At 44.4% G+C, this 26,805-nt stretch overlaps 1 protein-coding gene across 1 annotated transcript in view; it reads left to right on the top strand.

Moving 5' to 3' along the window:
• The window catches only part of CWF19L2 (CWF19 like cell cycle control factor 2), a 195,843-nt gene that overhangs the window by 146,478 nt on the left and 22,560 nt on the right, over positions 1 to 26,805 (top strand). The window contains exons 14-16 of the mRNA XM_075331313.1: positions 10,229 to 10,345; positions 11,612 to 11,767; positions 19,224 to 19,304. Of these exons, the coding sequence (XP_075187428.1) occupies positions 10,229 to 10,345; positions 11,612 to 11,767; positions 19,224 to 19,304 (354 nt within the window). The remainder of the gene's footprint in view (positions 1 to 10,228; positions 10,346 to 11,611; positions 11,768 to 19,223; positions 19,305 to 26,805) is intronic.

Raw genomic sequence — 26,805 nt, 5'->3', positions numbered from 1 at the left:
CCATGGCAACCACCGGAAGTCACGTGAGAACGCCACGTGACTTCCGATGTGGGCGGGGTAGGTCGTCATATTGGCTGCGCGCATATACATTTCGCTGCCAGGTTTTGGCAGCGAGATGTAAGGGATTAATAGTCGCAGGTGGAAGTGATTCCACTTGCAACTAGCAGACACACATGTCAGCTGTTGAGATCAGCTGATATGTGCGCGGATCGCCGCGGCCTGCCCACGGCAGGGGGCGGGGATTAACCTCACATGATCCATGACGTACCCAGTACGTCATGAGTCACTAAAGGATTAATGTGCTGTTCTTCACATACCCACACAAAAAAACAAAAAACATTCTTCTCACCTCTCCTGCGTTCCCGCGGCTGCCTCATCTCTGCTTCTTGCTGTCTGTGGGCCCGTGCCCCCCGTTGACTATCACGGCCGCTGCACAGGCAGTATCCACTGTTAGCGATTTATCTCAGATGAATGTTTTGCCGGCGCTGCGCGCGCAGAGTCGAGCGCTCTGTGCACAACGTTTCCAATGCAGCTTTAGCCGTCCGCCAATCAGAGGTAAGCAGATGAGGTCAGGCAGTTTCCATTGGAGGAATAGTTGTGCACAGAGCGCTGGACTCTGAGAGCGCAGCGGCGGCAAAACATCCATCTGACATAAAGCGCAGACAGTGGCTGTGGCCCCTGCACCGGCCGCGATAGTCAACAGGGGCACGTGCCAGGGGGCCGCACGAAGCAGCCTGAGGGGCCGCGTGTTTGAGACCTCTGACCTAAAGCCAGTGCTATACTGGCAGTAGACCGAAAACTGATTACTCTAAAAATAATTTTTATTTATAAACATTAAAATTATAAGTTCAAGCTATATCTCATTGTATGTAGCTATATCGGTCAGTGAACACACATCCAGTCGTGCAGAGCTAGATATACTCTAAGGGGATATCAGACTAGGGAGATTAAGGATAGCCCAGTGAGGTTCTTTTTGATAGAAATCGTAATATCAACTAAGATGTTAAAAAATGGCCAGGTCATAGATCCCTAGTCCTTCACCTTCCTGGCCGCGGAGGTAAACACCATAATGTTTCGGGCGCCCCCGCTCCTCGTCGGCTATCCCTAGTAGGCCCTAGAACTGCCTGTGTGTCAATAATTGACCTAAAGCCCAGAAAGTGTGGTTAGTGCTGAAGTCAGGATTATTCAATCACACTAGGTGCATAGTCAATATGCTAATTAGTATTAAATATATTAGTTGGTCATAGGGGAAATCCCCATACAGAGTAGTTGTAAAAAATGCTCCCCTCAGATGCACTCTAATGGGTGAGAAGGGAGTACACAGGTAGCTGTCAAAAATCCGTTACCCAGTGCAGATGACCAACTGCATTAAAGTGGACCTGTAAGAATTAAATCCCAGTAGGGTAATACATATTGTAGAAAAAATGCCACAAAAGGCAAACATACAAAATCATAATATCCTCTTCATCGGGGCTACACCGGACGAAGGTTGCGACGTGTTGGAAACTGACTCTGACCTTAATGATGTGTATTTAGCTTTATATAAAGCTAGTGAAACTCAATATCTCATTTAGGCGTTTGGGATTGACCGTGTTTAGGAGAAAGGTCCATCTTGCCTCCCTTTGTAAGATTTTCTGGTCCCAGTTACCCCTCCTAAACTGGCTTGGGCACTACTTCAATCACCTGAAATCTAATTGAATTAAGATTACCTTGATGTTGTTCGACTACATGCCTAGCTATCGGTGTATCGCGTTCGTGGGAGATGTTCCCCCAGATGTTCTCCTATTCGTACCCGTAGCTGTCGCTTCGTCTTGCCTATGTAGCTGAGAGGGGGCATGTACAGGTACATCTATACACAACTCCTTCCGTACGACAATTCGCAAAGTCCCTAATTTGAAAAATTCTTCCTGTGTGTAAATTGGCAAAAGTCTTGTTTTGATCAATATAGGGACAAAAGCTACATGAGCCGCATTTAAAAGTGCCCACAGGTTTACGATCCAACCATGTACCACTGGATTTTTTTGGAAGGAAATGGCTATGGACCACATGGTCCTTGATAGTTCTCCCTCTCCGATAAGTGATACTCGGATGTGGTGTGACAAAGTCTCTGATATCCGGATCTGCCCTCAGGATATCCCAGTGATGTCTGAATATATTCATAATTTGGTCGTTCTGATCGTCAAAATGATCCATTGAGCCTAGTGATTGAATCAGACGTCATCCTGGTTCGGGGTACCAGTAGATCCGTCCTATTGGTGTCATGTGCGGCTTCAAATGCTGTCTCTAGGACAACATTGGGGTATCCCCTGTCTCTAAATCTACCCTTGAGTTGTTCGGCCTGATGATGAAAATCACGTAGGGAGGAACAGTTCCTTCTTAACCGAAGGAACTGTCCCTTCGGTATACCTCTACGTAGTGCCTTGGGTGGTGGTGGCTCTCCCATCTGAGGAGGCTATTCGTGGCCGTTGGTTTACGAAATATCGTCCCAAGTGAGCCATCCTCATTTATATTGATGGATAATATCAAGGAAGTTCAGCCTCTTACCCCCTATTTCAAAGGTAAATTTGAGGCCCAGGGTGTTGTTATTCAAATGTGTCACAAAGTTTTCAAAGGACTTATCATCCCCCGTCCAGAAGACGAGGATGTCATCTATGTATCGCCCCCAATAGGTGATATGGGGGCTCCAGATGACATCCCCGTCCCCAAAGACCACCTTATCCTCCCACCAGCCCAGGAACGCATTAGCATACGTGGGGGCACATGGGCTCCCGATTGCTGTGCCCCTGAGCTGGTGGTAGAACTTGTTGTTAAAGGTGAAGTAATTATGGGTCAGAACAAACGTTAGTAATTTGATGATAAACTGGTTATGTTCCCCTGAATTGTATACCCCTGGTGTCCAAATAGTAGCGCACTGCTTCCAGTCCCTTCTCATGCGGAATACAGCTATAAAGCTGCTCCACGTCGATAGAGGCCAAAATTGTACCTGGTCCAAGGTGTATGCCTTCCAGTTTACACAGCAAATCCATTGTATCCCTCATATGGGATGGTTGTGCAATAACGAAGGATCGTAACACCTGGTTGAGGTAGATCCCTAGTCCTTCACCTTCCTGGCCGCGGAGGTAAACACCATAATGTATCGGGCGCCCCCGCTCCTCGTCGGCTATCCCTAGTAGGCCCTAGAACTGCCTGTGTGTCAATAATTGACCTAAAGCCCAGAAAGTGTGGTTAGTGCTGAAGTCAGGATTATTCAATCACACTAGGTGCATAGTCAATATGCTAATTAGTATTAAATATATTAGTTGGTCATAGGGGAAATCCCCATACAGAGTAGTTGTAAAAAATGCTCCCCTCAGATGCACTTTAATGGGTGAGAGGGAGTACACAGGTAGCTGTCAAAAATCCGTTACCCAGTGCAGATGACCAACTGCATTAAAGTGGACCTGTAAGAATTAAATCCCAGTAGGGTAATACATGTTGTGGAAAAAATGCCACAAAGGCAATTATTAATGAGGCCTTTGACAACTCTTTGATATCTAAGGATGAAATGGACTTTCTATACCCTAAATTTCCAGTGATTGCAACGTTTTATTCTGTACCAAAGATCCACAAGGGGCTATATCCCCTGAGGGGACGCCCAATAGTCGCCGGGATTGATGCCCTAGGACAAAATCCAAGCATCTACCTCGACCAGGTGTTACGATCCTTCGTTATTGCACAACCATCCCATATTAGGGATACAATGGATTTGCTGTGTAAACTGGAAGGCATACACCTTGGACCAGGTACAATTTTGGCCTCTATCGACGTGGAGCAGCTTTATAGCTGTATTCCGCATGAGAAGGGACTGGAAGCAGTGTGCTACTATTTGGACACCAGGGGTATACAATTCAGGGGACATAACCAGTTTATCATCAAATTACTAACGTTTGTTCTGACCCATAATTACTTCACCTTTAACAACAAGTTCTACCACCAGCTCAGGGGCACAGCAATGGGGAGCCCATGTGCCCCCACGTATGCTAATGCATTCCTGGGCTGGTGGGAGGATAAGGTGGTCTTTGGGGACGGGGATGTCATCTGGAGCCCCCATATCACCTATTGGGGGCGATACATAGATGACATCCTCGTCCTCTGGACGGGGGATGATAAGTCCTTTGAAAACTTTGTGACACATTTGAATAACAACACCCTGGGCCTCAAATTTACCTTTGAAATAGGGGGTAAGAGGCTGAACTTCCTTGATATATCCATCAATATAAATGAGGATGGCTCACTTGGGACGATATTTCGTAAACCAACGGCCACGAATAGCCTCCTCAGATGGGAGAGCCACCACCCCAAGGCACTACGTAGAGGTATACCGAAGGGACAGTTCCTTCAGTTAAGAAGGAACTGTTCCTCCCTACGTGATTTTCATCATCAGGCCGAACAACTCAAGGGTAGGTTTAGAGACAGGGGATACCCCAATGTTGTCCTAGAGACAGCATTTGAAGCCGCACATGACACCAATAGGACGGATCTACTGGTACCCCGAACCAGGATGACGTCTGATTCAATCACTAGGCTCATTGGATCATTTGACGATCAGAACGACCAAATTATGAATATATTCAGGCGTCACTGGGATATCCTGAGGGCAGATCCGGATATCAGAGACTTTGTCACACCACATCCGAGTATCACTTATCGGAGAGGGAGAACTATCAAGGACCATGTGGTCCATAGCCATTTCCTTCCAAAAAAATCCAGTGGTACATGGTTGGATCGTAAACCTGTGGGCACTTTTAAATGCGGCTCATGTAGCTTTTGTCCCTATATTGATCAAAACAAGACCTTTGCCAATTTACACACAGGAAGAATTTTTCAAATTAGGGACTTTGCGAATTGTCGTACGGAAGAAGTTGTGTATAGATGTACCTGTACATGCCCCCTCAGCTACATAGGCAAGACGAAGCGACAGCTACGGGTACGAATAGGAGAACATCTGGGGGACATCTCCCACAAACGCGATACACCGATAGCTAGGCATGTAGTCGAACAACATCAAGGTAATCTTAATTCAATTAGATTTCAGGTGATTGAAGTAGTGCCCAAGCCGGTTAGGAGGGGTAACTGGGACCGGAAAATCTTACAAAGGGAGGCAAGATGGACCTTTCTCCTAGACACGGTCAATCCCAAAGGCCTAAATGAGATATTGAGTTTCACTAGCTTTATATAAAGCTAAATACACATCATTAAGGTCAGAGTCAGTTTCCAACACGTCGCAACCTTCGTCCGGTGTAGCCCCGATGAAGAGGATATTATGATTTTGTATGTTTGCCTTTTGTGGCATTTTTTCCACAACATGTATTACCCTACTGGGATTTAATTCTTACAGGTCCACTTTAATGCAGTTGGTCATCTGCACTGGGTAACGGATTTTTGACAGCTACCTGTGTACTCCCTCTCACCCATTAGAGTGCATCTGAGGGGAGCATTTTTTACAACTACTCTGTATGGGGATTTCCCCTATGACCAACTAATATATTTAATACTAATTAGCATATTGACTATGCACCTAGTGTGATTGAATAATCCTGACTTCAGCACTAACCACACTTTCTGGGCTTTAGGTCAATTATTGACACACAGGCAGTTCTAGGGCCTACTAGGGATAGCCGACGAGGAGCGGGGGCGCCTGAAACATTATGGTGTTTACCTCCGCGGCCAGGAAGGTGAAGGACTAGGGATCTATGACCTGGCCATTTTTTAACATCTTAGTTGATATTACGATTTCTATCAAAAAGAACCTCACTGGGCTATCCTAAATCTCCCTAGTCTGATATCCCCTTAGAGTATATCTAGCTCTGCACGACTGGATGTGTGTTCACTGACCGATATAGCTACATACAATGAGATATAGCTTGAACTTATAATTTTAATGTTTATAAATAAAAATTGTTTTTAGAGTAATCAGTTTTCGGTCTATTAACAGTTGAATTCTCTAATTCTTATTAAAATTGGTGTGTACTATACTGGCAGTATCATGCTGATTCTATACATACCTTTAGTTGTCAGCTCGGATGTATAGGTTTTGAAACACGAGCAAGTAAAGTTTGTAAAATGAGCAGCTTTTTGATCGGCAGCTGCTGCCAATCAACTGATAGCTGGCGTGGATATTCAGCGCTTTAAAGAACAACCAAATGTAGAGCAGCATTGAAGAACAAGGGAAGGATTTTTTCCCTAATATGAGACAATTAGCATGTGCCTCTTGATTTTTTTTTTTTTCCTTACTCTGAACCAACATGTTAACTAATTGATTGAATTCAATTGACTTATGTCTACCTTCAGCCTAAAAAAACTTCTGAAACCTAATTTGAGAGCAGTATGATGTAGAGACAGAGACCCCGATTCCATCAATATATCACTTACTGAGCTGCTTTCTGTAGTTTTGATAAAATCACTGTATAACCATGCCCCCACCACTGATTGGCATCTTTCTGCCTATGCAGAGTGTATAAACAAACCTGCCAATCAGTGGTGTGGGCAGGGTTATACAGAGCTCAGTGTTCAGAGAACTGAAAGATCAGCAGAGGAAATGGAGATTTTATCAAAACTCTATAGCAAGCAGCCCAGTAAGCGACATATCGTTGGAATTGGGGTCTCGGCCTTTGATGTGATTGTAAAAGTCTTTCGACAAATTATCTTTAAAGCAAATCCAATAAATATAAAATCTACAATGAGAAAATAAAGGATTAGAAAGAAATGTATTTCACGATCTATGTTTCATCAGGAACACAATATGGGTATATTGTATTGAGATGGTTTATAGACGGAGAAGTTAAGCGAGCAGGAAAAAGTCGGAGAATCCTAATCGGAACACTTATGAAAACCATGAGGCCATATTTAGTTATCCTAAAATCAATTTTACTAATAAGTTTTTCCTAAAACCCATGTAGCTTCTTCTCGATAAACCTTAAAAAGGCTCATTGATGACTGTGAAATGCGTTGTGCACCAGTTTTTCCCCAGAGAAATGAAAGGTTATTTACAAAGTAGTAAAGTCAAAGGATGACGCTTCTTCTTTCCATCAGATTACAGCGAGATTAGTTTGTAGCTGAGAGCCTAGGAGTGAATCAGGTTAGCATGAAATTGCTGTACAATGAAATTCAGAACTAGCAATCTAACCAGCATGGAGCGTCGGGAGGATGAAAACTGACGTGGTGTTCAAAGGCCTTGCACGATAATGACTGTGTCTGCAGCGATGGTGGCACGGAAATAGTCACATCCTGGGAAAAGTCCCCCTTTTTTAGAGTGGAGATAACTATATACTGTATGTCAGAACCCAAAAATTCAGGAATCCGGCACAGAATCTTCATAAAAAAACGAATTCTATTGATCCATTAAAATCCAATAAAATGGACAAGACGCGTTTCGGGGACACCCTTGTTCACAGTCCGTCTCAATCACAATACAATTCCCCGTTTAAAAGCAGTTGGACTGGCTATTGCCATTCTTACTCTGCACTCACGTTACACCGGTGTACTGCGAGTGCAGTGCGATATTTCTCTCTCCCCATAGACTTGAATGGGTCCGAGAGAAACAAGGATCGCATTCCCCCCTCAGCATGCTGCGATTGTTTTCTCAGTCCGATTAGGGCTGAGAAAATAATCGCTCATGGGTGCTGGCACATAGGGTAATATTGGTCCGAGTCGAATGCAATGTTTTATCGCACTCCACTCACTCCGATTTTCATGCCGTGTGGCTTAGGCCTAAGGCAAAGAATCTGGCAGAAGCGTTATACTTGCCGACCTTCTGCGCAGCTGTAGCACTACTTCCGGGTCTGATCATTAACTCTCATATATATTTACTGCATCCCCCACCCACCGTCAGCCCCGACGACTCTGATTTGCGTCTCCACCTTGTGTAAGCGTATGTGATTGGATGGAATCACACACACTGTATTCATTCCTATAGTGGGGTTAAAAGAAATAAATAAAATAGCGTAGGGTCCTCCCATATTGTGATACACCGCACAGATAAAACATACGGCTACAGGCTGCAGCCCCCCAGCTTTCTGCTTATTTTGGTTGTGAATCAAAATAAGAGGGACCCTATATGGAGCTTTTTGAATTCATTTCATTTTTTTTTGTTTTTATTTATTTTAACGGTGTGTGGTTTGCACCCCCCCCAATTTTGATACCCAGCCATGATAAAGCTGACAGCTGGAGGCTGGTATTCTCAGGCTGGGTAGGCCCATGGTTATTGAGACCCCCCAGCCTAAAAATAGCAGCCTTCAGCTGCCCAGAATTATCGCATCCATTAGATGCGAAAATCCCGACACTTTACTCTGCTTATCCCGATTGCCCTCCTGCGTTGGCATTCAGGGTAATATAAAGGGTTAATGACAGTCACAGCTGCCACTAAGCCCTAGATAAGTAATGGGAGGCATCTTTGGGACCCCCCCAATTACTAATCCTGTTAAGTATAAAGTAATAAACACACACAAAAAAATCCTATATTTTATATAAAATACAAAAAAACACCCTCTTTCTCCAATTTATTATCCCACCAAACACCCAGGTCCGACGTAATCCACATGAGGTCCCACAATGATTCCGACTCTGCTACGTACTGAAATCGCAGCGCGCAGGTATATTGCAGAACATGACCGCTCGCTGTGCTTCAGGCACACACACACACTGAGCCACAGCTGTCAGTGGTGACATCACTGAGTTTATCTGGGGTCACAGCTGGAGGTTTCCACAGTACTGCACCTGTGACCGCAGGTAAACTCACCTCAGGTGAACTCATTCAGTTCAATGAGACCTTTATCTCGTGACAGAAAACCGCGTGTTTTTTGCCAAGAGATACAGATTTGGTGCTGAAATTTATACACCAAATTCCTGCACCAATACTGCATCTCCTGTAAAAAAAACAAACACATCGAAATGCGATTGCACGTCCATTTCTTTTCTTAATCACAGGCGTTTTCCTTTTTTGTTGCCTACTATATTTTCTTTTTTCATTATTTGCATTTCAATTTCAGATAGTATTTTATGTAAATAGTAGTTGGGTCTATAAAGCGTATTTATTAACTGGGGTGCTGAAATAGAAATAGGTTAATTATTGAAATGCCCTCCTCTCTCCTTGGGTCTTAAGGTAAGCTAACTCTTTGAAGTATAATCTCAAACAGTGGGCCATAAAACATATTAAAATACTGGGCTGGACAGATATGAGTCTACAGCTCATAGCTTATGAGGTGGGACAGATGTCCACATAGGAGTCGTCAGGATTTATGAAGCTCAGACAACCAAAGTAAAACATAATAAATCACAAAAAGAGCTAACAAGAACTTGGCCTGTAAACTGCAATTTGGGTTAACCACTTGTGTGTGACTCATGCGACGATCGAGTTGCATCACCCGGCACGGCATGAGTGTATATATTTCTGTGCAGCTGCTTACTCACGTCCAGAGAGCGGCAGGCTGTGCCTGGTGATGCGACTCGATTGTCGAGCTAGTCACATGCAAGTGTGATTCCGGCCTTAAAGGGTATCTGTCAGTAGGTTTTTTCTACCTCATCTGAGAGCAGCATGATGTAGTCAAAGAGACCATGAATCCAAAGATGTATCACTTAGATTGCTGGGTGCAGCTATTTGGACACAATCAAAGATTTTAGTTTTAGCAAAGCAGCAGATCTTAAAAAGCTGCCACCCCCCACACCAGGCTTTTGGTATACATTTCTATAGACAGAAGCTGCTGATCCAAAAGGGGTCGGAGTCGGACTTGAGCTCACGTGCTCCTCAGTCCATAAAGCTACTGAAGCTTAAACTAAAATTGCAAGTAAACAAAAACACACTTTGTGATAAGAGGCACACAGCTGAAATCACTGTGTTAACCCGTACAGCATGCAGTGTTCAGATTACATAGCAAAAACCTGCTGACTGAATCCCTTTAATCCTGCGCTTGGAGCCGAGTGTGGATTGCTATGGCACATCATGGGTTTGGGCAGGATTGCACAGTGCACTCCTGGCTGGGCCAGTGCTGGTGTGGTTCATTGTGACTCTACAAGATTTTACAAGACCCATAAAAGCTTTTGTGAATTGATTTGTCATGTTTCTTTTTTACTTTAAACCTTTTATGCATATCACGGCACTTGGTGGACCTATAAAATGACATTTCATCTGTGTACGTTCTCTTAAGACCCATTGCGCCATGATTTTTCTTATATTTTTGGTTATTTCTTTTAGGTATATTTGTGTCTTCCCAACCACCTTTCGCTCACAGAGGGACATTGTCTGATCGTTCCCTTACAGCACTACACTGCAACGACGCTGCTGGATGAAGACATATGGAATGAAATCCAGGTGATGTAGTCTGTATTATCATAGATTTAGTTGACAAGCGTGAGAAAAACCCGACAAGTCTATAAAGTATCCATAATCCTAACATTGATCCAATTAAAGGACACACAGCCTGATGAGGACACCCATTGTTATACATTCATATCCTCTTCTGTGTCGTCTGGATTATTTTTGGAATATGCTACATGTAATTTTTAGGCATCCAGAATGTTCATGATTTAGTAACTTCATCTCTAGTGTGCTCTGTATATGCTTTCTATATGTTTTATATCTAGGTTATTGTTATGGTTCAGTATGTACAAACAACACTTAGACCACTTCTTTGCAAAACTGGAGGCCCAGGCAGCGTTGAGGTGTGGCAAATGTGGAAATTTGCCCATAACCTCAGTTATATTTGAGCACTGGATAGGAGTATTGCGTGCTAAATATATGCCAATGCTGCTGTATCTGTGCACTACTTGGTAGTATTTATATTTATGGAAAAGATAAAGCAGATCTTGCTGGAAGCACACCGTCTGATGCACCCATGTCCTTTTTGTCACTATGCATTAATTCAGCTGTAGTTTTCATACCCATAGTAATCCCTAGCTCATTCCGTATGTCCCTCACTATTGATATATAACTCCTACCTTAAAGGGTATTTGTCAGCAGGTTTTTGCTCCATAAGCTGAGAGCAGTATGAAGTAGTGGCATAGATACTGATTACAATAAGGTGTCATTTACTTGACTGTGTCTTGCTATTTCAACTAAATCAGTGTTTTATCAGCAGGAGAGTCTCACAACAGGCCTTCTAGTCAACTCGTTCTAGAAACCTCCCCTTCCCGGGAGCTGATTCCAGGGATGAGTCACTTGTTAGGCTGCTTGCTGTCATTTTGATACAATCCCTGTTTTCTCTGTGGCAGAACTACCAGTTCTCTGGTTGCTGATTGCTGTACAACCCTGCCCCCACCAGTGATTGGCAGCTTTCTGTGTACAAATATACATTGACAGAAAGCTGCCAATCAGTGGTGGGGGCGGGGTTGTACAGTGATCAGCAACCAGAGAATTGGTAGTTCTGCCACAGAGAAAACATTGATTGTATCAAAATTACAGCAAGCAGCCCTGCAAGTGACTCATCCCTAGAATCAGCTTCTCAGCCCCTACATCATGCTGCTCTGATTGTATAGAAAAAAAACTATTGACAGATTCCCTTTAAATCCTGTTTTTTTTAAATGTTGTCTCTCTCCAGTAGAGGACTTTACTAATGTTTATTTGACCTTATCGTTCTAGATGTTCCGTAAAACATTGGTCAAGCTGTTTGCCGATAAAGGACTGGATTGTGTCTTTCTTGAAACAAACATAAACCTGAAAAAACGCTTTCATCTGGTCTATGAATGTATCCCCCTGCCGAAGGAAATTGGAGACATGGCACCCATTTATTTCAAGGTGGGTAAACCTCAAATATTTCATTACTTTAGAACCATGCAAACTTATGGTAACTATGAGCTGATTATATTGGGGAGAAAAGACTATCTCAGTACAGTGTCCCCCAGTGTTATGATCCTCTGTGATCACATCCACCAAGGTGTACTACCCATATGTATTGCATAGCTATCATTTAATTTTCACATATTGATCTCCTTTATGTTCTATGACTCTTGGAATATATGGGAAAGTCAGTAAAAATGCTATTTCTCTGTCCCTTTATTGGGGGACACAAAACCATGGGATAGTCTGCCTCCACCTGTAGGCTGACACTAGTATGACCCAGAATAAATTGTCTCCTTCCCAACAGGCTATGCCTTGTCTGCTAGCCACCGGCCTCCTCCGTTTTTTCTAGTGTCATTTGGAGGAAAGGTTTGCTGTTGATACTAGGTTAGGTGTTACCCGTTTTGGGTATCAGATTGTAACCATACGATCTGTTTCACACACTTAGCAACAGAGAGTACAGTCTGTGTCCTCTTGTGTAGGTTTTGGCATGACTGAAGTACTTGACATGAAGTTAGGTATAGGGTGGAGGTCTATATGCCAGCTGGCTCCTGCCCACTCGACCTTCAGGACAGGTAAAGTATTACCCTGTCGTGTCTCGTTCCTTCCTTCCCTTTGATGTCCAGAGTACCACCGCTGTCTGTTAGCGGGGCGTTCTGGTGGGGAGCCCCAGGAGTGAAGGAGAGGGTTGCGCAGTAGTCAGCATTACCGCGGTTTCTCTCTTGCCAGTTTGGGTGATCACTTTCCCAGGCTGGGGGTGTGGTTTTCGTCCATCAGTCACCTCGGCGCTTCTGTCCAATCAGAGCACCGCTTGGTCACCTGATGTAGCTGGGCATTCCGGGGCAGGCTCCTATCTGAGTTGCTCCTCCTAAGGCCCCGTTACACGCAACGACGTATCTAACGATATATCGCCGGGGTCACGGATTCCGTGACGCATATCCGGCATCGTTAGCGACGTCGTTGCGTGTGACAGCAAGGTGCGACTGTTAACGATGGTAAATACTCACCTTATCGTCCATCGTTGACACGTCGTTCCTTTTCAAAAAATCATTGTTGAGCTCGCAGGTTGTTCGTCGTTCCCGAGGCAGCACACATCGCTACGTGTGACACCTCGGGAACGACGAAGTACAGTTTACCTGCGGCCGCCCACAATGAGGAAGGAAGGAGGTGGGCAGGATGTTGCGTCCCGCTCTTCTCCGCCCCTCCACTTCTATTGGGCGGCCGCTTAGTGACGCCGCTGTGGCGCCGAACGAAACGCCCCTTTAGAAAGGAGGCGGTTCGCCGGGAAACAGCGATGTCGCTAAGCAGGTAAGTCCGTGTGACGGGTCCAGACGATTTTGTGCGCCACAGGCAGCGATATGCCCGTGACGCACAAGCGACAGGGGCGGGTGCTTTCACCAGCGATATCGCTGCATGTAACATCCCCTTTAGTCCGCTCTTCCGCTGCGCATCTTTCTCTTACAAGTTTTTGGGCGTGGACGCTGGCAACACTCGGGTACATTCCTCTCATCTGCAGGAGACCTCAGGGTGGATTTAGCGGCTGGCTCTGACACATCATTAGAGTGCTTTCTCATCGTACCTCGAACCGTGTAGGCTGTTCCCATCTGGGAGGTGACTTTTTGGGCCTCCAATGGCGTTTCTTTCTGCTCTCCGGTCTTGTGTGTTTTCCACTTATGTCGCTCCTTCTGTTTTTCAGACGTCAGAGTGAAGAGAGGACACCCTCCAGCCCAACCCGCACTGCTTACTATTAGGCTTGTGCTGTGTGTAGGACGGCAGCAAGTTTGCTACCAGCCAATCTATACTTTATTGTGCTGTCTGTACACCTCCCCCTCCCTTTCAGATGTCGATTTGGGTCCTCTATTTTCTGAGCAGAATGTCACCTCCTGTCTGGGCTCGTGATCTGACTCAGGAGGTCACTGTACTAACCAGGGTGTCAAAGACACTGGTTACCATTATGCCACGTTTTCCGATGACGTCGGCAGTCCCAGGAGTTCTGGCCGCTTCTGCTAGTGAATCAGACCCTCCAGTGATTTCTCATCTGTTCGGTAGGTCCTGGCTGCGATCTAAGTGTCAGTGGGTTACTTCCTCTTATCCTTCTCTGTATATACTATCAGTGGCTTTTCCTTTTCGTTTGGAGGGCCTTCCGCAGTGCGATCATACTCTGGCTACAGTGCGGAATCAGTGTTATGCCCTTATCAGGTTGAAAAGTTGAGGGATATGATGGGAGTTTATTTACAGCAGTCTAAACCCTAGGAAAGACTCGACCACTGTAATTTCTCCCAAGTGAGAAGAGACTAGCTCATCAGTCCTCCACCTGGATCTTGCGGTGTCTAGGCACATGTTCTCTCTGGCTTTGCATGACGGTCTTGGGACAAATGGTGGTGGCCTTCGAGGCTGTCCCATTCGGTCAGTTTCATTCAACCCCTCAGGTGGTGGTTAACCGCTTCCCTTCTTATTTGGGATTGCTTCTTCTGAGCCATTCAGTGCCAGGTTCTGACTTTGGTTGCCAGTCTCACAGAATAAGGGACAGTATTTCATCGTTTTTCAGCCCAGGGAACATGGAACAGTCAGGAGAGACTTCTCCCAATAAACATTCTGGAGCTCCAAGGGATTCATCGAGCTGTTCTCTATTGGCAACAGCTACTTCTAGGATTTCCAATCAGGGTCCAGTCAGACACTGCCACAGCGGTGGCCTATATTAACCGTCAGAGTGGAACAAGGAGTGAGTTAGTCATGATGCAGGTAGCAAGGAACCTAGATTGGACAGAAAGTAAGATTCCTCTGATCTCAGCGGTTCACATTTCCTATGTAGACAATTGGGTGGCAGACTTTCTATGTCACAGCGAATAGATCCAGGAGAATGAGTTCTTCATCAGGCGGTGTTTGATCAAATCTTTTAGCGTTGGGGCATTCTAGACACCAATCTAATGGCATCCAAGCTAAACCGCAAGGTTCCGAAATTTGATGCAAGAACTCCGATCCCTCAGGCGGTCGGGGCTGACGCTCTAGTGATTCCCTGGTCCCAGTTGTTGCTGCCATATGTCTTTCCACCACAACCTCTTCTTCCCAGGTTTCTCAAGAAGGTTAGAGGAGAGGAGATTCCAGTCATTTTAGTAGCCCCAGATTGACCTCGAAGGGCTTGGTATTTGGATGTCCTCAATCTTCTGGGCTGTGTTCCATAGCCCCTTCTGGCATGCCCAGACCTTTTATCCCAGGGTCCATTCTTAGGAACTTAGGAACTTAGCAGTGAATCCACAGATCAAGACTTTTCTCCAGGGTGTGACACATATTAAGCCTCCTTATTTTGCCACCTTTTGAGTCCTGGGATCTTAACCTGGTTTTGGAGGCTCTTCAGTTTCCCCCTTTTTGAGCCCATCAAGGAGATTTTGGTGCTTCTACTGTTCTAAAAGTTAGCTTTCTTTATAGTCATTACTTCCATCAGAAGGGTTTCAGAACTGGCAGCCTTTTCTTGCCATGCTTCTTACCTCATTCTTTCCAATAATAAAGTAGTGCTGAGGTCGCGTCCGATTTACCTTCCAAAGGTTCTTTTTGCTTTTCATCTTAATGAAGTCATTGTCTTGCCTTCCCTGCTCCGTCTCACCCAGTGGAAAAAAGACTGCACAGTCTGGATGTGGTCTGGGCCGTACGGTGCTACTAATTGTCCACCTCCCCATTTAGGTGAACTGTTTTTTTATTTGGCCTGCTCAATGATCCTATTGGGGGACAAACCACCTCAAAAGCGGCTATTGCATGTTGGATTAGGACAGCCATTTTTCGGTCTTATAATTCAAAGAATAGGGCGCCCCCCTTTCTCATCAGGGCATATTCTACGTGTGCTGTGGGAGCTTCCTGGGCATCAGTTCAAACATTTTCAGAATTTCACATGATCCACATCTTTGCTTCGGGAGATGCAAGTTTGGGCAGGAAGGTTTTGGTAGGCAGGTGTGGCTCAGGTGTCCGCTTGAGTTCTTCCTGTAAGTTCTGTGGTGCTAACAGAATGTTTACTTTATTTTTTCCACCCTAGGTACAGATTTGGGATGTCCCATGGTTCTCTGTCTCCCAATGAAGCAACCGAGAATTGTACTTTTTCGATACTCACCTTAAAATCTTTTTTTCGTTAATCTTCATTGGGGGACAGAGCTCCCTCCCTTGATTGCCGGTATAGCGTGTATTTATGTTGTTCTTTCCTTAACAAATTACTATAATTTTTTTATTTTCTTTTTCTCTTCCTCTTCATACAAGGTATAGTCTGCTGGGGAGGAAACAATTTTTTTATGTAATATTTAGTGTCAGCCTCCAGGTGGCTGCAGACTAGCCCAAGGTTCTGTGTCCCCCAATGAAGACTAAAGAGAAACAGATTTTACAGTTAGTACCAAAAATCTACATTATTCAAAATGAAGTAAAATCGTGAAAATAATTTGAACTTTGTTCTTCCTTTTTTCTTCTGCATTCTTCTGGTTCTATCATCTTTTTCATGATGCTTCTTCTTGTTTCATCCTCCTCCTCCCCTTCCTCCTTCTTCTTCCTTCTTCTTCCTTCTTCTTCCTTTTTCTTCCTTCTTCTTCCTCCTTCTTCCTCCTTCTTCTTCTTTCTTCCTCTTTCTTCCTCTTTCTTCCTCTTTCTTCCTCTTTCTTCCTCTTTCTTCCTCTTTCTTCCTCTTTCTTCCTCTTTCTTCCTCTTTCTTCCTCCTTCTTCCTCCTTCTTCCTCCTCCTTCTTCCTCCTCCTTCTTCCTCCTCCTTCTTCCTCCTCCTTCTTCCTCCTCCTTCTTCCTCCTCCTTCTTCCTCCTCCTTCTTCCTCCTCCTTCTTCCTCCTCCTCCTTCTTCCTCCTTCTTCCTCCTTCTTCCTCCTTCTTCCTCCTTTCTCCTTTCTTCTTCTTATTCTTCTTCTTCCTCTTCTTCCTCTTCTTCTTTCTTCTTCCTTTTCCTCTTCTTCTTTCTACTTCTTTCTTCTTCTTCTCTCTTCTTCTTCCTCTTCTTCTTTCTTTTTCCTCTTCTTCTTCCTTTTCCTCTTCTTCTTTCTACTTCTTTCTTCTTCTTCTTCTTCTTCTTCTTCTTCTTCTACTTCTTTCTATTTTCTTCTTCTTCTTCTTCTTCTTCTTCTTCTTCTTTCTACTTCTTCTTCTTCTTTCTTCTTCTTTCTTCTTCTTCTTCTTCTTTCTTCTTCTTCTTTCTTCTTCTTCTTTCTTCTTTCTTCTTCTTTCTTCTTTCTTCTTCTTCTTTCTTCTTCTTTCTCTTTCTTCTTCCCCCTCCTCCTTCTTCTTTCTCTTTCTTCTTCCCCCTCCTCCTTCTTCTTTCTCTTTCTTCTTCCCCCTCCTCCTTCTTCTTTCTCTTTCTTCTTCCCCCTCCTCCTTCTTCTTTCTCTTTCTTCTTCTTTCTTCTTCTTTCTTCTTCTTTCTTCTTCTTTCTCTTTCTTCTTCCCCCTCCTCCTTCTTTCTCTTTCTTCTTCCCCCTCCTCCTTCTTTCTGTTTCTTCTTCCCCCTCCTCCTTCTTCTTTCTCTTTCTTCTTCCCCCTCCTCCTTCTTCTTTCTCTTTCTTCTTCCCCCTCCTCCTTCTTCTTTCTCTTTCTTCTTTCTTTCTTTCTTTTTTCTTCTTCCTTCACTCTCCTATATTACTTACTGGACTTACTTGTGTCAGGCGTAATATTATTCAAGACAGATCTCAACCTTAAATTAATTGGGCATCAGGTTTTTTGTTTTTGTTTTTTTTTTTTTGCTAGACCAGATTAATGTAAACTGACCACTCAACTATAATTTCTCTGTGAACGATGCCTCCTCTCCAGTCTGCCATTCCCAGATTTGTTTTAACAAGTTTTTGTATTAGTTTTCTACAGTTTTATAGAAATATGTAAAAAAATAAAACCAAAACAATAATCGAAAATTTTCTGTTCCATATATGAATATTGAATTTTCCAGTCTTCAGCATAAAAAATTAAACTTTAGCCCATACGAAATCCTGAAGTAATATGAAGTCTTGTAACGAGCGGCGTAAAGATCACATCTTTTCATTCAGTCAACAGCTCGGCATATGGAGGGATTTCCTGCACACCTAGTAGAAACTCATTATCCCAGATTTATAGGAGGTTATTGCAGACATAAATCACACCTCGATATGTTCTGCCGCAGAGGTGAAGTACATTGCAAATGGAACTCGGAATAAGCAATTGTCACCGAGTGTCCAGAAACACATTCACTGAAATGACACCGAGCCCGGGGGAGATTTCATTAGGCAAAAAACAGCCGACACAACATTTACTCTTGACACTTGCTGGCCTTCGTGCCTGCTCCTTTACCGCCACTCGTGTTATTCCGTAGACTTCATGTGAGATGATGTTCTTTTATATCTGGCTGGTGACATGAGCAGTACTTGCTATTTAAAGTTCTTGGTATCAGATGGTGATACATAGATCTTGTCTTTCGATGGAATACGAAAAGTATAAAGCATAAAAATGATAAAAGTAATATATATCTAGTATAACCTCATCACAAACCTCATCCTACATGTTCCTTTGTGCAAAAGGAAATCTAATTAAAATTGAAGAAAATCTGTATACTCCCCAGCTTTTTGCATTTTGTGTCTTAATGCTTCGTGTTAAGGCCCTGTTACATGCAACGACGTATCTAACGATATATCGCCGGGGTCACAGATTCCATGACCACATCCGGCATCGTTAGCGACGTCATTGTGTGTGACACCAACGAGCGGCCGTTAACGATAGAAAATATTCACCAAATGGGCCATTGTTGACACGTTGTTCAATTTCAAAAAATCGTTCATTGTTTAGGACGCAGGTTGTTCGTCATTCCCGTGGCAGCACATATTGCTATGTGTGACACCTCGGGAACGACAAAATACAGCTTACCTGCGGCCGCCGGCAATGAGGAAGGAAGGAGGTGGGCGGGATGTTACTGCCGCTCATCTCCACCCCTCCGCTTCTATTGGGCGGCCGCTTAGTGACACCGCTGTGACGCCGCACAAACCGCCCCCTTAGAAAGGAGGCGGTTTGCCGGCCACAGCGACGTTGCTAGGCAGGTAAGTCCGTGTGACGGCTCCTAACGATATTGTGCGTCACGGGCAGCGATTTGCCCATGACACACAAATGACGAGGGCGGGTACGCTCGCTAGCGATATCGCTGCGTGTGAAGCCCCCTTTAGTATTAACTTTTTAGCGGTTTTTAGTTTTTTGGGTTTTTTTTCCCCACCTTCGAAGGAGCTGCTAATAAACTCCTGATTCGGTTAACATGTCTAATGGTGACAATCATAGCCATAAGCTGCTAAAATGTAGAAACCATGCTGTAACATCGAAAGTAGGGGGTACAAAGCTTTGTTCTGAACACTTTGGGAGTTTGTTTTTGCCATTTTCTTTTAAGTCAATGCATTCCACATTGATGACCAAGGTTTCTGTTTTTGGTACAGAAAGCAATTCTGGAATCAGATGAGGAATGGTCCATGAATAAGAAGCTTATAGACCTGTCTATGAAGGATGTTCGACGATCAGTAAGTAGCTCGCGAGTCTTATTAATCTCTCATCAGTCAGTAGTGTCCACCATGACCCTATTTGTAGGGTCCACAATGTCAACTATCATCATCTGAGGCAGTGCACACATGGAGGGTGGAGGTGCTACACTGAACTGATGACACAAAGTCACAACCTGCTTCCAGAATGAATCTAGTGTTGGCGGGTTAGATTTGACTCTGGAACAGAAGTAGTTATGTACCTCTTGAAGAAGTCATGTATGGTCCAGTTGGTGATTGAATGGTATACCAAGTAAGTTTGGGGCCCCAAATAAAGAGCTGAAACCCACTCTACAAAAATCGCATCCAGGAAACCAACACAATGACTATGGTATAGTGAGAAACTGAGGCTCGAAACTTGTCCCTCAAGCTTAAGGGACCCTATGATATCCCTGTCCTCAGGAGTGTGATGAAACCTCACAGATAAAGACAGACCAGAGAAAGCCAAAACTCTGTCACACCGCACGCACACAAAAAGGTAAAGAGAATAAGAGGTTCAGGAGGAAAAATGAGATCAGGAAGGCAGCTACAAAATAACAGGGGGTAAACTACACAACCGCACCAAGCATTGAGAACAACTTTCACCACGAAGTCTGTGACACCACACCTCACAGACCAACTTACAATAAACTATAGCTGGAATGAGTGTGAGGTTTCAACCAGCATAAATAGGAGGGGGGCATATATGATAGGTCTCCCCACAACATGTGACCAAAGGAGCTTGCATACCAGCAGAGATTAACTCTTGCTTGCCTGCCTTTAAATCGGCACACATCACGTCGACGCCTGAGTCTGCTTGTGTTGATCCCAGACACCAGAGAAACCATTGGGTGGAGTGTCAGAATCTGCAATCTGAACTGAGCCCAATGCCGCCATGACAGTTGACGACGTTTGTGTAAAATTTAATGTGACAGAAACATAATGTGTGACCAATGTACAATTATTTTGATCTCCACTCATCTAAACTTTCCTTGTTCTCCCATTCAGTTCTTTGCTCCTTCCCTGTTCCCATCAATCCCAGTTAATATGCACAAATCTCTCCTTTGAGTTGAGCTAGGCCTGTAGGAACCCATAGTCTCGTATTTCCAGATACCCTATTAATGAAACCTCAGCAGCTTCTCCGATGCTTTGAACGGTTGTGCTTGGCTCAAGCCTGTAGGGATTAGGCTGGTGATGGTGACACTTTTCTCAGTTTGGCACAAGTGGGCTGGTATCTTTTACGTAATTGTCATCACCTTTCTTCAAATTGACAACCAAAGACTCTGTGACTTCATTTGAGAAAAAATGTACTACTCCATGCTTGCGTAGTCTAAGGTTATGATGCATTATGTAGCCAATTTCAGTTCAACATTGCTTAAAGGGGTAATTAGACTCTAATTACCTACACATCGATGGTGCACAGGGTTGGGGACGCAAAGTGTGCGTAAGTCTGGTGCTTTTGATACGTCGCGCTTGTGCAGTGAGTCAGCAGATACCTGTACATGTGGCATCACCGGCCACATGCTCCTCCTATATGGAAACAAGCAGAATGAGTAGCATAGGTGCATGATACCGGTCACGGGCACACAATATCTGGAGCCGTGGTGGCATCAAACCCCATTGATATCAAGTACAGATTACCCCTTTAATAAAACCATTCAATCCACGATCCAAAGTCTCTAAAGCCATGACTATTTCTAAGCTAAGCAGCATTACAACTGTGGAGCACATGAGATATTCCCTGCATAGACTCCCTCATCTTTTATCTGAAAAAGCAGACTGAACTCTCCCGAACCGCTCTGCTGATCCTAGGGACTTCTGCTGCCATAAAGTGATTCCGACATGTTCCTTTCTATCCCACATATCACTACAATGAGTGGAAGACTGAAGCGGGAAGATGAAACCTTAACGCTTTGTCTACTGTTACACTCAGATCTGTAGTTTTAACCTTAACACTTCTCTCCACTAAGGATCCTAAAATTAAGTCTCTGGGTACCCAAGTCCACCAAGAATACAGACCGTATGTGAGCTAGAAAGTTGAGATACCAATCCCAGATGCTGTCATTCAGTTTGGCAGGTTGCTTCATGGCCCGGTGCACCCAGCTATTTTTCAGATTATTAGGGTGCTCTACGCTAACATTTATTTATTTGCTGTTCTATATTACCCGACTTCAAGGTCCTGTGGCCCAGGTGGCTCAATAACCACGAATACTGAGCAGGAACATTGTCCCAGGATCTCCCACATGATAGTAGAAGACAGTCTAAAAGTGACCTTTCCATGTGCCGTCCGGGGGGACGTCTTTTCCTTGGTGTGCTGGTATTTCATGATCTGAATACCAGGAGGTCGGGGAATAGATCTGCTACATCTACTTATGCGCCTAGCGTTGTAATTTATGCACAGCATTAATAAATATGCACAGCATGCTCTCATTTTTATCACATTAATTATGCCGGGAGCGAAAATCATTTCAGTGAAATTTTTTTTCCATCCCAAGAGTGAATGAAAAGCTTCTCGAACATTGACGGAATGTCTCCAAGTGCGTGAAGAACGAATATGCTGCTCCCATGTCATATCTGTGTGTGCAAGTGTATTTCTATCATATAGGTTATGTCTGTACAGTGCACACGTATTTAATGTCTTTATATACTCCTATCTATCTGTCTATCCAGTAATTGAAGCAGCAAAAAAAATACAGTAAATGGAAACAAACTAATGGTGCAAACCTCCTGGACTACTAATCCCATAATCCATCCGATATATAAAAATATAGAGAGCCAGCACTCCATTAGTAGATAAAGTGTGGGCTTCATTAGCACATGTGGCTTTTCTGCCCTCCTGTCCTACCGTGTTTCGTCGAAAATAAACCCTACCCTAAACATAAGCCCTAGTAGGAATTTTCTGTCTTCTCAGAGTAAAGCTTAAATATAAGCCCTACCTCGAAAATAAGCCCTAGTTATGATTCAATAATGAAATGTCCATGCAGCTAAAATAGTTAAAGAATCCAGCAGGCCTCTTCATTAAAGAAAGCAGACACGCCCAAAAGAAAGAAGACAGAAGACCTTGCAATCTTACTCACTAGACCCTCGAACGGGACGCTGTTGAACACACAAAGGACCTGCGGTGGAATGCATACACACACACTCCCCGAATGATACCATACTGCTTCGGGTATCTGGGATGCAGTGGAACGCATCGAGGACCTGTGTTCCACCACAGGTCCTCCATGTGTTCCATCGAAGGTCCTCATGTTCCACAGTGCTGCTGGCCGGAATCAGCACAGTATCACCGGATGGTTCTGTGTGTTTGTGTATATATATGATATTCCTGCGATCTGACGTGTGTGTGTGTGTGTGTGTGTGTACCGGCCGGAAGCAGGGGAGTACCACTGTGTAGCACACAAGGACCTGTTGGGGGTGCACGCTGTGGATCGCAGGAGGATCTGCGAGCGACGCAGGGGTCCGGTGTCTGGTAAGTATTAGTGATGAGCGAGTACTAAAATGCTCGGGAGCTCGAGGCTCGGGCCGAGCATCTCAAAATACTCGTGTACTCGGCCCGAGCACCGAGCCCAATGTTATCCTATGGGAGACCCGAGTATTATTCTGAAATGACCCCCGGCAGCATGTAGAAACCATAAAACTGTAAATTAAAAAAAAAAACGTGCGTGTGTGTGTAAGCGTGCATATATATATACACGCGGAGTGGAGTGCGGGAGGGGCCGTAGCCGAGCGGGGAAGTGTCGGGCTAAAGGCACGGTCACGCTGTGCGGGCTGGCCAATCACTGCAATTCCACAACAGGGCTGTGGCATTGCAGTGGTCTGCCAGCCAATCCCTGCATAAGGGATGGCTGTAAAAAGAGCGCCAACATGAAGACCACGAGTACAGCACGAGTATCGCGAGATTACTCGGTCCCCGCCGAGTAGCCCGAGTACATTGATACTCGTGCGAGTACCGAGTAGTAACAAGCATACTCGCTCATCACTAGTAAGTATGATTCTCCTAGGGGGTGTCTTCCATTTTTTAGGGGTAAACTTACCCCATCCCGTGTTTCCCCAAAAATAAGCCTTAGGGCATTTTTCAGGGCAAAAAATAATATAAGACAGTGTCTTTATTTTTGGAGAAACACAATACATCCATAGGCATTAATATGGCGTTGCATCTCACTTTGCAGCTATAACGGGTCCCACGCTTCTGGGAAGGATTACTACAAGATTTTTACCCCATCGTCCTGAATAGAATTTGTGAGGTCAGACACTAGTGCTGAGGAGAGGCCGAGCTCACAATCTCCGTTCTAGTTCATCCCGAAGAGGTTGAGGTCCTGGACCCTTCCTCACCAAATTCACCCAACAATTTAATTATGACCTTGTGCCGGAAGACTCTTTCCTCATCTATGACATCTATAAGCCTTAAAATAATTGTGTTGTAGAAAAGAACTTCAGTAAGTTTTTATTCCATTTTTCTATGATCGACCTACAGCTGTAGCAGAGTTACTTTGTACATTCATGCTGTGCTGTTCATGACTGCACAGAAATGCTCATTTACGCCTTATTGTGTCAGCCACTGTGAATGCTCTCCTCTCCTAACCAATGCACATGGACCTTCAAGTATCTGTATCTAGAAAAGGAAATCTTGCCGTTTCCACATGGAGCCTCAGTATAGCCTTAAACTTTTTGTTCTGTAGAGATCATGTCTCCGCAGATTCATTGTCATCACAGGCAGGATTACAATGAAAGATATCACCTATATAAAGATAGCAAAGGATCCACCTTTTAGGGTCCCGTTACACGTAGCTACATTCCAGCGATCCTAACAACAATACGACCTGGTCAGGATCGCTGGTACGTCGCTACCTGGTGGCGAGTGAGCTGGCAAACAGGTAGATCTAATTAACGACACAGCAACTATAAGGCGATCCGTACAACGACCTCGGCGGTCGTTGGGACTCTGTCACCAACTATTCTGATGACTCAGACCTCAATAGAGGCGTAGTGTTTCCACCCAGGCGTGCCAACGAGGTTTCTCGTCGTTGTTATGTCGTCAAACACAGCGATGCATGCTGCCCAGCAGGACACGAACGATCAGAAAATGAACCAGGATGTTCAGGTCCAATCTGCGATATCACAGCGGGGGACCGGTCGCTGCTATGTGTCGCACATAGCGAGATCGCCAGTGAGGTTGCTGTTGCGTCACAAAACCTGGGATGTTCCAGCTATCTCGCTAACGGCATCGCTATGTGTAACGGGGCCTTTAGAATATATCATGGTCACAGCTCCCCTCGCCTCCTCCCCCCTCCCTGCACCATGATCTCTACACAGCTCGCAGAGTATGTCAGTGGCCCATCTCCAGACTACAGGTTTCATTTGGTCCCCTTGACTGCAGAGCTACAGAAAATACAAAGAAATTACAGTCAGACAATATGAAAAAGAGATTAGAAAGAAACTGTGGGTTCAATCACTAATGCAGAATATAGGTGTTTGTAATACTGTTGAGCGGGTTTATGGGCAGAGGTTGCCCAGTCTCGGGCCGCTCCATGAATACATTTTGGAAATGATTCCACTATAATTAGATTAGATAATAATCCTGTCCGAGTGATGACTTTTTCCTTAAAAATAATTTCCATCAAAAGAATACAGCCATGCGGAAAGAGCGGATAAGCTGATTACTGCAGGTCGCTTCCAAGGTGGGGGAGACGAGAGGGGTCAGATCACGGTTAATTTAGAGTATGAAGACACCAGGATCAGTGAAATGGTGTCAAGCAGAAGCACGGTAAGGCCTGATTAAATGTATTAAGAGTCAGAAGAAGGATGATAGATGGTAAGCGAGCAGGAGAAAGTCAGAGAATCCTCTCCATAACACTTATGAAAACCGTGAGACCTCATTCAGTCATTCCCACATGATATATCGTCCTATATCATAAAATGTATCTTACTAATACGTTTTTCAAAACTCTACATGGCTTCTTCTCTTGAGGGAAGAAGTGTCATGACTTGTTACACCGGTGGTTCCTATTTCAGGACCACGCTGGTATCGGTGAGCTCCGCACCACTACCCATTCTGTCACAAGTTAGTAAAGGCAGACGACAAGGTGTGTGTGTGTGGGGGGGGGGGCTGGATGTTATACACCAGGGGCGATGGCAATCAATGGAAATCCTGAAATCAATGATTAGGATGTTGGAGCCATATCTATCTATCTACTGCTCTTTGATATAGTATTCATACCCTGTGAAATTTTCCACATTTCTTTTCACGTTACACACACAAACTTAGATGTCTTTTATTGGGATTTTATCTGATATACTAACACTAAGTAACAAGTATTCAAGAAGAGTAAAGGAAATGATACGGGGTTTTCTAAATATTTTAAAACCAGAAATTTGGATATTGTGATGTGCATTTATATTCAGCCCCCCCAAGTCAATACTTTTTGGGACCACCTTTTGCTGTAATTACTGCTGCAAGTCTTTTAAGGATGTCTCTACCAGCTTTTCACAACTAGAGGCTGTAATTTTTGCCCATTCTTTTCAAAAATGGCTCTAGCTCAGCGAGATTGGACGTCTGTGAACAAGCAATTTTCAAGTCTTTTCATAGATTCTCAATGGGATTTCCATCTGGACTGTGATAGGGGTCATTTACACACAGGAATATTCTTTGATCAAAAGCAGTGTTCCTCAACTCCAGAACTCAAAAGTTACCAACAGTGCATGTTGTCAGGATTTCCTTACTATTGCACAGGTGCTAATTTAATCACAGGTGATGATTCCAAATCCTGGCAATACTAAGGAAATCCTGAAAATATGCACTGTTGGTGGCTCCTGAGATCTGCAGTTGGGGAACACTGATCTAAACTATTCATTGTGGCTTTGGCAGTATGGCTAAAGCCAGCTTTACACGTTGCAATTTGTTGTGCAATCACGTTTGCGATGTGACACGCCCAGATCGCATATGTGATCTAATGAGATCGCACGTAGGTCGTTTATTTGCTGTCACACATGCGTTAGTAGTCTATGTTAAATTGATCAATTTTGTGTGCGAGCCTTTAGATCATGTGTTCTGTGACGTATGCATTGGGCACCCTTTTTTTTTTTTAATTTATTGACTTGCCAAGCGTGTGTAATGTGTAGGGATGTGTTTTTACTATGTCATCTGCCATTCAGCTCTGCTACATGGCCGCTGACAGCAGACACAGACAGCCATGTAGCAGAGCTTAATGGCAACAGACACAGCCACACGATCAGAATGAACTCGGGTGAACTTCACCCGACTTCATTGTCATGCTGCGGCTCTGTCTGTGTCGCATCCTGATTAACGGTCACCCGTGAAGGACTCACCGGTGACCGCTAAACTCCTGAGTAACTTAATTGAGCAGCCCTCTCTCATATACTCACCGATCCCCGATCTCCGGCGCGGTGCTGCACGGCATTCACACTGCTCCGGCGGCTTTTACTATTTTGAAAAAGCCGGCCGGTCATTAAACAATCTCGTATTCCCTGCTTTCCCCACCCACCG

This window comes from Anomaloglossus baeobatrachus, assembly GCF_048569485.1.
Source record: "Anomaloglossus baeobatrachus isolate aAnoBae1 chromosome 2 unlocalized genomic scaffold, aAnoBae1.hap1 SUPER_2_unloc_1, whole genome shotgun sequence".
Lineage (NCBI taxonomy): Eukaryota > Metazoa > Chordata > Amphibia > Anura > Aromobatidae > Anomaloglossus > Anomaloglossus baeobatrachus.
This window is presented reverse-complemented; position numbering and strand designations above follow the sequence as displayed.